This window comes from Poecilia mexicana, unplaced genomic scaffold (assembly GCF_051168715.1).
Source record: "Poecilia mexicana isolate PSO_F unplaced genomic scaffold, ASM5116871v1 scaffold_7, whole genome shotgun sequence".
Classification (NCBI taxonomy): Eukaryota; Metazoa; Chordata; class Actinopteri; order Cyprinodontiformes; family Poeciliidae; genus Poecilia; species Poecilia mexicana.
In genome coordinates, this window is record NW_028263376.1 from 2,156,743 (window position 1) to 2,171,634 (window position 14,892).

Below are 14,892 nucleotides of genomic sequence, written 5' to 3' on the forward strand. Positions count from 1 at the left end.
CCCTGAATGGTTAACTGAAGGGCGCACAATCCTGATCCACAAGGATCCCTCAAAGGGTTCAGTCCCATCCAACTATTGGCCAATAATCTGTCTCCCTACAACATGGAAGCTCATATCAGGCATCATAGCGGCTAAGCGGGCACATGGATAAATACATGAGCATGGCACAGAATGGCATCGGCATAAATAGCAGAGGAGCCAAACACCAACTCCTTGTAGACCACACAGTCGCCCGAGACTGCAAAACCCGACACACCAACCTGTGCACCGCTTGGATTGATTACAAGAAAGCCTATGACTCAATGCCACATACCTCGATCATTGAATGCTTAGAGATGTACAACATCAATAGGACTCTTAATAGCCTTCATTGCAAACTCGATGGGGCTGTGGAAAACCACCCTTGAAGCCAACTGCAAACCACTTGCACAAGTGTCCATCAAATGTGGCATATACCAAGGAGATGCTCTGTGCCCACTGCTGTTCTGCATAGGCCTGAACTCCATCAGCCAAATCATCAACAAGACTGGCTACGGATACCGACTCAAGAATGGGGCCACCATCAGTTACCTCCTCTACATGGATGACATCAAGCTGTACGCCAAGAGTGTACAGCTTGATGTTGGAGCCACAGCCAAATACCTCCAACGAATAAGGCAAATCCTGAGAAGTCAGCTCAATGGCAAGAACAAGATCTGTGCAATAAACAGCTATGCCTTACCAGTAATCAGATGCCCTGCAAGAATAATTAACTGGCCAATGGAAGAGATGAAGGCCACGGATGTTAAGACTCGGAAGCTACTAACCATTCATGGAGGGTTCCACCCCAAATCCAGCACCCTGAGACTGTACACAAGCCGTAAGGAAGGAGGCAGAGGACTAGTGAGTGTGAGAGCCACTGTCCAGGATGAAACGTCCAAGATCCATAAATACATCAAGGACAAAGCCTCAACAGACAACGTGCTCAGCGAATGTCTCAGACAATGGGGAACAGAGGACGAGGTGCAGGAGGCACCATAATGGGAGGACAAGCCTCTACATGGGATGTACCACTGACAAATAACTGAAGTGGCTGATATAAGGAAATCCTACCAATGACTGGAGAAAGCTGGACTCAAGGACAGCACAGAGGCCCTCATCCTGGCTGCACAGGAACAGGCCCTAAACACCAGAGCAATAGAGGCTCAGATCTACCACACCAGACAAGACCCAAGGTGTACGTTGTGCAAGGAGGCCCCTGAGACAGTCCAGCACATAACAGCAGGGGGCAAGATGCTGGCAGGGAAAGCATACATAGAATGACATAACCAAGTGGCGGGCATAGTGTACAGGAACATCTGTGCAGAATATGGACTGGAAGCCCCGAGATCAAAGTGGGGAACACCCCCAAAGGTGGTGGAGAATGACCGAGCTAAGATCCTGTGGGACTTCCAGATCCAGACAGACAAAATGGTAATGACAAACCAACCGGACATTGTGGTGGTGGATAAACAACAGAGGAAAGTTGTTGTGGTGGATGTAGCAATACCAAGTGATTACAGCATCAGGGAAAAGGAGCACGAGAAACTGGAGAAATACCAGGGCCTCAGGGAGGAACTGGAAAAGACCTGGAAGGTGAAGACCACAGTGGTGCCTGTGGTCATCGGGGTCCTCGGGGCAGTCACCCCCAAACTGGAGCAGTGGCTAAAACAGATCCCAGGAACAACATCAGACATCTCAGTCCAGAAATGTGCAGTTCTAGGCACAGCCAAGATACTGCGCAGAACCCTCAAGCTCCCAGGCCTCTGGTAGAGGACCCGAGCTCAGAGGATGAAAGAGACCACCCGCGGAGGGTGAGAAGGGAATTTTTTTTTAATAAATATATATTTACTTTTGTGTCATAGTACCCCCAAGAATTTAAAACTACTTTCACCCCTGGACATGAGAAATTATGGACGGATCTGTGGTGGAAGTTAGACACAAGCAGGAGGACAAACATGTTGAATAGAGTCACAGAGTTAAGGAATGCAATACCTTGGTTTCACTTTATGACTTCTCTGCTTTCACCTCACTCTGTCTTCTCTCTTCCCTACATAACCTCTGACTCTGTTGGTGATTGAGCTTTGTCTTTTTTCCAATGTGCCAGTGGGTCAGAGTCCAGTATTTTCTCCTCTTATACTGGGTCCACAGTTGGTTGAGTTGCCCCAGAGTTGCTGGAAGTGAAGGCATCACTTGTATTTTTAGATTAGTGAGGAGAAATGATGGAGGTGTTGATTGGACTTCCAGGCTGTGAAACCTCACGTGATGTCACTGAACACATTCATTTGCTGCTTTCCTCTAAGTGCCACATCACAGATTTAGAAAATATATTTGGATTTATTCTAGCAAATGTTTAATTTTGTTACATTTTGTGACATTTTAGGCCTGTCACGATAAACAATAAATCAGTTAATAGCATGATAAATTAAAATTATCGACCTTATTTTAATTGATCGGCTTTATCGTTTCTTCCTGCCTTTTTCTTCCTATTGATGACACTGAATGAAAAAAGGCTCAACTCCGGTGTTCTCCACTGACCCTCCCTTCCTCATTTCCTTAGTGTAATGCTCAGCTCACACTATATCACACGTGAATTTAAAGTAAACGAACGCGGCTGAATAAATAACCTTATCATTATAACCTATTTATGTCACGTTAACGATAAACAGCTGAAAAGTTACCGGTTTATCAACTGCGGTAGCATTTTGGCTCCAACTCCTCTCTTTGTCATTTCTGTGGATATTCCTCTCATGAAATGTTGAATAAACATTCATGTTGTTTCCACATATCATCTCCGATGTCCGCTGGACTTCGGGTTGCGCCGTGTCAGGTGTTTGGGATTCCCCTTCATGCTTTCCACTCAGAAAGCACGAAGGGGAATCCGTACTTTCTGATTGACTACCTGTCACATTCAACAGGCTGCGTTCTCGCTCCCAGTTGGAGAACCCCCCCACCCCCCGTCGCTGATAAACTGGCCAAGACAATCCAACATGTTGAATATGCCTGATTTAGATCGGAGCGGACCGACTGGACCCGATCAGTCGTAACACACCACACACTCCGGGATGATCGGTTACGATTGTTGGACGTTCTAAGATTGTTGTAACGGGGAAATCGGGGCAAAAAAAATCGTGCAGTGTGAACTGGGCTTAAGAGAGGAGTGAACTATTGCATCAGATAGTGGGATGTGCCCATCTTCTCTATCTAAATCTATTAATTACTGAAGGGCAATATAGTATACATATTTCATAATCTGTACTTTTTTGGTTGAATGTAGTTTTTATTTCCATTTTATATTTAGTTTTTATTCAAGTGCATTTTTTGTTAATGGAGACAGAGTCCATTTTATTTTGGTTTTTGGTTGTTTTGTTTATTTAGTTGACAGGCGGACAGTTCCAGTGTTTAGTGTTCTTTTGAAAGTAAAGTATATCTATTTTTGGCAGGATATCGCTTGCATTATTATGTCATTACCATTACATCAGTTAAAAATGATCTTCAAACAATATTATCGTTTATCGCAATAATTTTTGAGACAATTAGTCACCCAGCAAAATTTGTTATTGTGACAGGCCTTAAACCAGACACTTCTGTGTAGTTCAGGTGGATTTTTGTGATAGTCCGAGACAAAACAAGGCGTTATTATGAAGTGGAATATGCATGTTTTTCCCTTCACCCTCCTTTTAGGCCTAAAACATGTACTTTGAAAGGTCACCTAATAAAAATTGTTAGTCTGTCTGGAATTTAATCCCAGTATAATTTCAGCTGTTCTTTGGAATCCTGCAGAAATCCACAGTTTATCTATTGGTGGAGCAAATATTAGTTGTTCACTCCACAAATCTGACCTTTAGTATGCTTATAGTAAAAACATGGTGGTGGCAGCATTATGCTGTCGCAGTGCCTTTCTTTAATGGGGCAATAATTGCAAATGGATGCCACAATTTTTATTTGCAAACTTGTTAAAAAATTATTTTCCTTCCAGTTTACAAATACAGATAACTTTTTGTGTTTCACATAAATGAAATATGTTGAGGTTTGTAGAAATAACTTTTCAAAATGTGAAAAAGTTAATCGGTTATGAATACTCTGGCAGAGATGGCATTAAAACACTTTTTTTTGTATGTCTGCTGTAACTCTGGTTCTGCCACAGTGCGTTTTACATTGTGGTTTTGCTTTGACCTCCTGCAGGCTGGGAAGCGGCCGCAGCAGGGCTTCAGCCCGGCCAGGTCATCCTGAAGGTCAACGGCAACAATGTGAATCGCAGCGATCACCAGGAGGTCCTGGAGCACTTCAGCGCACAGCACACACACCAGGAACCCCCCCAGACAGTGAGGACACACACAACACCACTCTGTTCTTCACATGCACATGCTTTTTGGGTTGTTTTTATTTTCGTTTTGCAGAAGTTGTACTTTCATTGAGAAGAACTAAATTCTGACCCAGCCTTTGCTATCCCTAGTTATTGTCATTGTGGTAATAAGAGAAAAACTTTCTGAGCCAACTGGAGCATGTACATATTAAATATGAGGGGTCCAAGGACTGAACCTTAGGATTCCGCCCCCCCCATGTGATTTCTGAAGTAACCTGTTGACACAAACACGTTCAACCAGTTAAAACCATCAGGTACAGAAGCAGGGAGTCCTGCCCAGCTCTGGAACTGTAAGAGGAAACAGCTTTTCTTTATCCAGCAGAGTGAGGAATCTTCATCTGTTGCTCTTATTTTGGACAGCAGCGTAAACACAGCGACACAAACATTTCTCTATACGATTTTAGCCTAAGAGCAAAAGATCTGTTGTTTTTTAAAACTTCATCTGCTTAACAATCTCTTACATAAATTATCAGTGTAATTACATTTTTTTAGTTGAAGATGCCATCTTGCCTGGATTCAAAAGGCATTGTAAGAACTTATCTCTTCCATTGACTTTGCCAAGTGTTTGGTTTAGATTCCTGTGCTCTGACTCACCATTAAACTCTTTCTTAAACTCCACACCGCGTGGCTGCTATCACACACTCAAGCTGCTCTTCCCTGCCTGTTTTGACATTCTGGTTGCAGCACTTTGTCTCCAGGCGGTATTTCACAAGGCTGCAGACAGCACTGAGTGTCCTCCGTATGCTGTAAAGTGCTGTTTTTTTCTTGTCTTTTTTGACTATTCCCTTCTGCTTCAGCGTACCGAACAGGATCTGTCAAACAGCCTGATCTGGTCTGTTTGGCTCAGCCAACAGTAGGATAAATGATTAGATGCTATCAAATACTTGCTTTCATTCAGTTCTGGCTCTTCTGTTGGAGTGAAAATGTCCCCAAAGGGCACAAAAACCAGAGTCTCTCCCTCCAATGTTGTGTAGTAGGCGTCACTCTATATGGATCAGTTGAAAAATGTCTCAGTATAATTTTTTTTAATCCAGTCCTTTAAATAAAGAAAAATCGGCATTATTCTTCTTGCATCCCATTGCATCACCGTTGGTAATTTGCTCCAGTTTCCATGGAGTGGATTGATTTTAACGTCTGGACTCAGACAAATCCCATTCTCCCCAGACAGCTTTAATCTTTTAAAATCTATTTTTCATCCTAGTGTCAGTGGGTTTATCGTGCCTTTGAGGATGTGGAGGAGCTCCAGAGACCAAGCAGTGCTGGTGAGAAGGAGGAGAGTCCATTCAGGCCTTACCCGGTGGAGAACGGCTCCAATCATGAGGAGGGTACCACCACTAATGGAACAGGTGAAACACCTCCACCTTTATCACAGATTTATCCTAAAGCATGCAGCTAGCTTAGTTTAATTATAAACACCAACTGCAATCTTGATCACATTTGCAAATCCGTTGTCTAGTGATGGGACTTGAATAAAATTTTTAATGGAGTTAATTCTGGTGTCTGTGATTAAATAATCGGGGAACACTTTGTTTTACAGGGTGTGAATAAGACTGACATGACACTGTCATAAACATGACATAACACCTGTCATGAACATGAATAAGTCTTCATGAATATTTATGACTGTTTTCATTTGGTAAATCATGATACTTTTAATACAAAGTTAACATTATTCAAAATGTCTTTGTTATGACAACTTGACATTAACCAAGAAATCATGTCATAAATATGTCATAATAGTAATCATAATGATTTAACTAACCCTATCAAAAGCTTTAACAACAGAGCGATTAATATTTCCACTACCTGATATAAAGCGAAACAAGTAGGATCAACAATAAAGATTTCATTAAGCTTTATTACACTGTCAAATGATTTAATAACAGAGTCAATAACAATTTCTTTTACAACAAGTGGAACAAGTAGCACCAGTTATGAAAATGTCATTGAATGTTATTACAGTGTCATTAAGTAAAGTGAAACAAGTAACAACAGTTATGAAGATGTCATTAAGTGTCATTAAGTGTCATTTATATTAACTCTTACCTCAAGTAAAGTGAAACTAGTAGCAACAATTATAAAGATTTAATTTAGTGTTATTACAGTGTCAAATGCTATGCTAACAGAGTCATTGATATTAAGTCTTAACTCAAGTGAAGTGAAACACACTGGACTACTTATATCATCATAACTGTAGAACAAACCCTTTGTACATTGGGATAAAACAAAAGATAACTTGTTCTAAGATAACAGAGGGTTTAACGTCTGGTCAGTATGTTGTTACTCTGTTTATTTGAACTCAGTTTTGGATCTTAATGCTTATCCAAAGCACACTGTGTTCCTCTTGAAGGAACTGAAAGGTGTGTTTGTCTAGAATCAGGGGACTCCTGTATTACAATCATTTTGAATCTTAGATATTCAAGTATAATTGTATTTTTTTTATGTTAGATCATTTTTAAATAAACAGGGTGTCTCTGAATGTGCAAAGTTAACTGGTGTAACGTCGATCCTCAGACCACAGGCTCTGCAGACTTTCCCTGTCCGCTGATCTGCCCCTGGTCAGCCTGACGGTGGATAACGTCCTCTTGGAGCACGGAGTGGTTTACGAATACGTGAGCACCGCTGGAATCAAGAGCCACGTCCTGGAGAAGGTGGTAGAGCCCAAAGGCTGCTTCGGCCTGACTGCTAAGGTAGCTAACAGAAGATTATTTCAGGTTTATGTTTCTCTCCATCTATCAGTGTACAGTTTATGTTCTCTGCACTTTATTTAAATACATTTAGGAACCATTCATTTTTCTTCGACTTTACAATTAGGCACCACTTTGTGTTGGTGACTCACATAAAATCCAGTTCATATAGATTGAGGGTTTGGTCCTAACCGAATGTGAAATGATATAGATACTTTTTCCATCGTTTTGTCTGTCGTGTTTGCTGTTTTACTAAATGATGTTACAATCGAAACCAAAAGAGTTTACTGTTTGATATTTGTGCTGCCACTTTATTGGTTCTATTGATTCAATTTTCTTGTGAAAAATTTGCTTTGGATCAGTTTGGAACTGATGGCATCAAATATTCTAAACTTTCATTTGTTACCCTTCCATGTCCTGTGGTTTTTATCTCCACAGATCCTTGAGGCATTTTCTGGTGATGACAGCCTCTTCGTACGCAACTGCAGCCAGCTCATCTCCCAGAGCGACCGAGTCGTTACCATGCCACAGTACGAGTTCAGACAAATCTGTGACACCAAGCTGGAGAGCGTCAAACGTCGAATCAGCAGCTATCAGGAGGTACCGAGTCACGCTTTTGTTAGGTTGGGAAGATGTATTTAAAACCTGGAACATCCCCGAACCTTTCAAAAATATAAATAAAATCCACTATGAGTTATTTTTGCTACTTCCAAATGATCTGCTGCACTTCAAATACACACAGGCTGTCCAACAACACGTATCTAATCTTTTAAGACCAGAGACAGCACAATGGCTCCTACAGTCGCATAAATGTTGCCTCTGGATCAATTAACGCTTTACCCAATTACCAGATTGACTTACCTCCTGCTTCTGTTTTCATGTTTTCTTTCATTGCTTGCTGCAGTTTGCTAAGGAGCTGAGGAACAAGGTGTGGCCGTCCTTCAGGCAGGCTGGCGTTCGCCCTCACCTGCTGGGCTGCATGGACTTTGTTCCCACAAACTGCCATGTCAACCTGATGCAGGTGTCGTACCCCAAAAGCACCACGTCTGCAGGCAGGACTTTCAGCATCCGCTTTGGTCGCAAAAACTCCCTTTATGGCATGGACCCAGACCAAGGTACTGCTAACACACAACACACATGCAGACTCAAAAAGTCTGAAGTATACTCACATCCATGTATATACAAAAGCCCTTGAAATATCTTCAATTCATTTAAAACATGTAAGCTGACCTTAAATACGTTAATCTCATTTCTTAGAATTTGATGTGACACGACTATTTAATCTTGTATTTTCTATGTATCTTTTTCTTTTCTTATGGGACTTTTCTGTTGGAGTCTGTTTTCTATTGGACTCACTTGCAGACATCTACGTTACGTTCTGACTTGAGGCAGTTGGGGCTACTGGTAGCTATCTGCTAATATAGCAGGTAGTTGCTAGCTACATAGCTATATCTCTGGCTATCTAGCAGAGATACAGCTCTGCTAGATAGCAGAGATATAGCTCGTTAATCTGACAAGACTTTAACCTTAGAACAACCACAGTAGCTTTTCAAAACAAAAGCTAGCTACCTTTGTTTGCATCTATCTTGGGTAAGGGCAAATCTATCATCATTTGGCTGCCTGGCGTTCATCTTCGTCTTCGAATGTTAATTAATGTCTTTAACTAAAGCATTAATGTGACCATATCTATAGTGAATTTCATATTTGTTCCTGAATAGTTTTTATATTTAGCTTTTTACTATGTATTTGATTTCCTTTTGTACATGTCTGTCCTAAATGTCATTCACACTGGTATTAAAAAGTCTTCAATTTGAGTTGGTGAAACCTGCTGAATCCCTGACATACATTAAATAAAAAAGATTTTTAACCGTAGTACAACCATGATGGAGTTCAACTCCAGGGTTAGTGTTCATTTTTGCCTCTTACCATATGTGTCTCTTTAAATCCTGGGTTATGGAGAAGTGAACACCAACTGCAGCTTCTCACTGTAACACAGTACGACCACAAGAAGGATTCTCATTACAAATTAGATGAGTGGTTTGCTATTAGATCTCCATTAGCCTCCTACTATTCCCACAGTATGAACATTACAAAAGAATGAATGATGTCTGCAAAGAAAGTTTAGGATGTTTGAAGTTCTCTCATTGCTTGAAAGGTAAAAATGAGAGGAAGGAGAAAAGCTGGTACCTAACTAAAAATAACAAGGATCTTAGAAATCCTGCATGTGTGGAAGCAAAGCATCTGTCTTCAGCTAGCTACACTGATCAGCTTTGTCGCGACAGAACTTGTTATTAATTAGGAGTTTTTAAGTTGAACTGCTGAGCTATGTCTGCTCTCAGCAAAGATGAAAATGCAACACAGCTGTCTAGACAGCAGACTGTGCAGCAGCACTGGCTTTTTAGAGGATGGCTTGTCTTCATTTTTCTTTCAAGTCCCAGCTGCGAGGCAGATATCTGCCCAGCAGTCGTCATCGTCAGATGATCTGCTTTCCAATGCAGAACGATGGTCCTTAGTTTTGCAGTGTTTTTTGAAAGTATTTTCATTTTGCATTAAAACCTCGAACTTTAATGTATTTTGTTGGAGTTTTAATCTCAGCCAATAAGTAAATAATCCAGCTGTGTCTAATTTCATCTCAGCATATATGCAGCTGTTCTCTGTTTGTTAGAGAACATTAACCCTTGTGTGTGCGAGGACTGAGGCAGACGTAGAGGACTATGGCAAATGATACAAGTTTTACTTGTGTGGGGTCGGTTGGACCCCATTTCCACATACAAGGGTTAAGGCACTTTATACAGGTTTAAGTTATGAAACAATATCCTTTGACCTTTGACACTAATCAACCCATCATCCACTAGTGGAAACAGTTTGCTATGAATGCAAACCTAACCAAACATGGCCATTAAGCAATAAATCAATTAATAAATCAATGGCATGATAAATTAAAACATGCTCAATAATTTTCATTTCCAGGATTATTTGTTTTTCTCTTTTCACTCTTTATACCAGAAACTAGTTGATTAAAGTCTTCAGTTTGGTGTTTTTGTCTCAAGTAGGCTGGTTTTTTTAAGGACTGTTTTGTCTACAGAGACTTCATAATTTGTTTTATTTGTTGCTTTATTTATTTTGGATATTTAAAATGTTTTCCAGTTACCATGCTAAATGTTCATTAGAAATGAAAGTTTATTGATTTCTGAAGGAGTGTATTTGCATTATTATGCTATTATCATTATATTACTGAACAATGGTCTCAAAATAACAATATATTCCTTTATCAAAAAGCACATTCAGATGTTAGAAAGACTAAAATTTGACTAAATCTAAATCTAATTAATTAAATCAACTAAATCTAATTAAGAATTTGTGGCAAGACTTCAAAATTAATAATTTATTATAGAGATGACCTGAGCTTTCACTATTTTTCCAAGAACAATGGGTGAATATTTGAGTCACTTCATGTGTGAAGACACACCAAAAGATTTAATGCTATAATTAGAACTAAATATTGATGCGGTATAGATACAAATATTTTCCAGATATTGGTTAAAGAAAATATGATGCATTTCCTTTGCAGTTATGCACTGCTTTGTTTTGGTCATTGAGGTTTGTGTTTATAATGCAACAACATCCCCAAAAAAAGTTCAAGGACCAAGAAGTCTGTTGTTCTTTGGGAAAATAAAACATTGTATGTAAATTAATATATTTGCAGGAGAAAAACATCCCTTTCTTCAACATTTCGAACAAACTAACCCCACACAATAAAAGACAGATTGTTTTTTGTTTAAACCCTCTTAAGGTTAGTTACACGAATCGACTCCGTCTGCAGCCCTTACATTTTTCAGCTCGCTGCTTCGTTTGACATTTAGCACAAGTAAACAGTTTTACATCCTGCTATTTTTCTGCATAACAGTTGTGCTTTGTAAGTTGTTTTCCATTAAGAGGAAATGAAGACCAGACAGCGGTGTCACTTCGTACTTTTCCAACATCTGGCTTCCATATAACAGCCAGAGATGGAAGCTGCTCTTCATTCCAGCAGCCGCTTCGTGCACAGCGGTGTCCGTGTGTGATCGTCTTCTCACCTGTCCTTCAGCTCAGCTCAACCCCATGTCGCACACCCAGCACTGTGTGACCAGCATGGGCGCTCCTTCCTGGACCTGCTCCGGCCTGGAGGGGGGTGAGGCCGACGGCGGCACGGAGGAAACCCTGGACAGAGGCGAGGGCATCCAGGGAGAAGGCGGGCTGAGCTTCCTGCTCAAACAGGAAGACACGGAGACGCAGGACGCCTACATCCACCTGTACAGCCGCCTGGACGTTGCAGTGAGGGAGATGAAGCAATATGTTGCTCAAATAGACGTGTAAGTATAAGACCTGAAATACTTCTTAAAACATCTCTTCAGCATTGTTTTGGTCAGATGCTTTCATCCAGCAGCATTCCTAGGACTCTGGAAAAGTATAAGGAAAGCAAATAAGAGAGAAAAAATATTGCAATTTTCCAGACTTAACATCTCTCCCATTGTTTGAAAATTGTTTGTGCTTTGTTTTGTTCTTGCTCTTTTCCTTGTGTCCTTCCTCAACTCCTTCCTGTCTTCCTTATGTACTTTGTTGAGTCCTTCTTTCAGTTCTTGCCTGCTTGTGTTTATCCTTTCTGCCTTTCTTCCTTCCTTCCTTTGTTTTTTTCCTTTCTTGTTTGTTTTCTTGTTGTGTTTATCTACGTTTCCTGATCTCTGTCTTTCTTACTTCCTTGTGTCCTACCTCACTGTGCCCTTCTGGCCTTGCATCCTCATGTCCTACGTTTTTTCTTTTACTTTCCTCTCTTTTCCTTTGTTTTCCTTTCCTGTTCTTTCCTATTTCCTGTTTCCTAGCTTTCTGGAAATAAGGATGGAATTGATCAATGAATACTCATATAATATTTGGATAAATGTCCATTAGCCAGTTGCTGGGGAATCACTCACATTTTTCTAGCCACCAACAAACTTCTGGAAGAATTTCTGCTGGAAATTTGAAGACTCTTCTTTGTAGATTTAAATCATTGAATTCATATAGTTTAAGGCTGTTCTACAAGCTTCGGGATTTTTGTCTTGTAGGAACAGAAGATTCCAGTTTCCACTGTCTGACCAAAAGTGTCTCCCGGAGACGAAAGGACATTGGTTCAGATGTTTAGAAATGACTAAAACAGCCGAAAGACCCCAGCTTGTCATTAAGTGGAAGCTGCTGAATCTCAGTTTAGAGAAGTTTAACACCAGGAACCAAGCACAGCTACCCCTAAACTACACCTTTAGGGGTAGCTGCCATATTCTGTCTAGTTTATATACTTTGGATCAACATTATTTGATTCTTTTTCTTCTTTTGCTCTTTCCTTTGGTTTGTTATATTGTTTGTATTAACTTTTAATTCATGTAAAGCACTTTGTATTGCCTTGTTGCTGAAATTGTGCTATATAAATAAATTTACCTTATTCAAAGGTCTGACCAAAGATTTAGCTGTTTGGATTCAGTGGTTAGATGTGTGTTTAAATGAGGCTCAAGGTTAGAACACAGTTTTACAAAGTGAGTGGCATAATGAGGATGGAGGAAGTCTTCCATGTTTAGCTGATGAAATGTAGACAGTTTCTCTACAAACGGGTGTCCAACACCAAAATAATCATAAACAGATAATAAATAGATAATGCAGGGTAATGCTAGGCTGTACCTCAACCACATCCACATTCTGTCAGCTGAAACGTTGAGCCAAATTAAGTTTATTTATAGCCACAATAAACTTTAAACTTTACACTAATTTCATGTTCTTTGAAAATCATTAAAGTTGTTTATTGTATCATCATTCCATTCTGAAAAAGGAACATACTTAAAATCCCAAAATGAATTACTTTTATGCACACAATGAGTTCATATACACTTCTGACTGGAACGTAGAGAAAAAAAATCAAGTGTAAAATATTTTTTGTTGTATTTCGTCGTAAAATCTTCTATCATCTTGTTGCTTCTTTCATATATTTCCATTCCTCTGTTCTGGTTGTGAGCTGTACATCATCATCATCATCATCATCATCACCTGTTGGGTCAGAGTTTACCGTCTGTCTGCAAAGAAACGAACCCATGCTGTTAACCCAGGCCACGCCCTCTCAGGGCCCAGGCTTCTGTCTGCCCTTTGCCTTGTTTAAAGCCCTCGGTTGACAGAAGGGACATTCTTCAGCCCCAAAATGTTTCTGGAACAGACCCAGAACAGGAACAGGGAGTGAGTCCAAGATAACATCCAGAGAAAGAGATGCACATTGTGTGTTTATGCTCAGGAAGGGGTGTGAATGAATAGATGTGCTGTTTCACTTTGCAGTGTTTATTTAAACATAAATATCAGCACATTGCTCTGGTTTGGTTATAAGAATGCCTTAGGCTAAATGGTAATAATGTTACAAAAAACAAAATGTTTCTCATTGTTCTTGGTTCCGCAGCCTCCTGTCGTCCATCACTGAACCCACCCAGCTGGATGGGGAGGGCGGGGAGCCCCCCGCTGACGAGTCGGGTCAGCCTTTGGCCCCCTGCGAAGACGGCTGTGAGCAGGACAAAGCAGAGCCAGGAGGCATTAAAAAGGTTTGCTTCAAGGTGAATGAGGAGGACCAGGAGGACTCTGGGCACGACACCATGAGCTACAGGGACTCCTACAGGTGAGCTTCCTCAGGTCCCGCCTAAAACTCACCAGTGCTTTCAACTAGGTCACCATAAATCCTAGAAATGATAGCCTGTTAATGAAAAATGGAGTTTATATTGTTAACACCTCTTTTTTTCTGGAGCTACTACTTCCATAAAACATGAACAACATTCAGACTCCCTTTTTTCTGAGTTTTAATGCTTCTCATTTCCCCCCTTCAGGCTACAATTAGTCCCAGATGTTGGCATTCTGACTGGGAGCTAAAAATGACTTCAAAATGATTTGGTCAGGGCTGCTTATGTCATTTTGCTTGTTGTGAGTTAATTCAGTGCTCTGCGTGCGTAGCGCGCTGGGCCGAGCTCCACCTTCCACACCACCCACTAAGATGCAGTTATTGGTTGTTGGTGTGGTGGCCGCTGTGTAATACAGCCAAACTGTTTAGGGTGCGGCCCCCTCGGCAGCTCTGTCATTAGAGCCAGGCCCGCCACGTGAAACACAGCCACCTCATCGTAATAAAATGCAAAGGAAACTGTAGCTGCTCTCACACACACACACACACCCACACACGCACGCACGCACACACACACACACACACACACACACACACAGAAGGTGTGTAAAGACAGAAAGGTAGCAGTGGATTAAGGCTCAGTAAAAGGGAATCAATTAAATGAAATGCACATAAATGTGCTGCTGTGTTTTAAAAGAGACAAACCACAAAATACCCAGATGCAAACTAGAGACTCTCAGGTTTGATGCTGCTGTCCCTTTCCAAAATCACTGCTTCCAGTAGCAGGACTTTGTGGCAGACATTTAATTATACCCACTTTTTACAAAGGGATGAGCAAAGAAAGTGACATGTAGATTAGGCCTGTTGTAATAAGCAATAAATCAATTGATCACAGAATAAAACCATTTTCTCTTTTCTCTCTTTCTACCAAAAACTGGATGATGAATATTTTCAGTCTGCTGCTTTGGTCTCAACTAGACATTTTTTGAAGTACAATTTTGTTTACACTGTCTTCATAATTAATTGTTTTTGAAATTTTATTTTAGGTATTTAAAACATCTTCCAGATTCAGTGTTGAATGTTTTTTATATATTAAAGTTTATTGATCTTTGACAATGTGATCTTGCATTATTATCCCATCATTATATTACTTGAAAATGCTCATAAAG

General features: G+C 40.5%; 1 protein-coding gene across 1 annotated transcript in view; it reads left to right on the top strand.

Annotated features, from left to right (window-relative positions):
* prex1 (phosphatidylinositol-3,4,5-trisphosphate-dependent Rac exchange factor 1) overlaps positions 1 to 14,892 on the top strand; it is a 112,516-nt gene that overhangs the window by 81,681 nt on the left and 15,943 nt on the right. Inside the window, exons 20-26 of the mRNA XM_088006872.1 lie at positions 4,204 to 4,343; positions 5,586 to 5,730; positions 6,899 to 7,074; positions 7,510 to 7,671; positions 7,976 to 8,186; positions 11,159 to 11,423; positions 13,517 to 13,729. Of these exons, the coding sequence (XP_087862998.1) occupies positions 4,204 to 4,343; positions 5,586 to 5,730; positions 6,899 to 7,074; positions 7,510 to 7,671; positions 7,976 to 8,186; positions 11,159 to 11,423; positions 13,517 to 13,729 (1,312 nt within the window). The remainder of the gene's footprint in view (positions 1 to 4,203; positions 4,344 to 5,585; positions 5,731 to 6,898; positions 7,075 to 7,509; positions 7,672 to 7,975; positions 8,187 to 11,158; positions 11,424 to 13,516; positions 13,730 to 14,892) is intronic.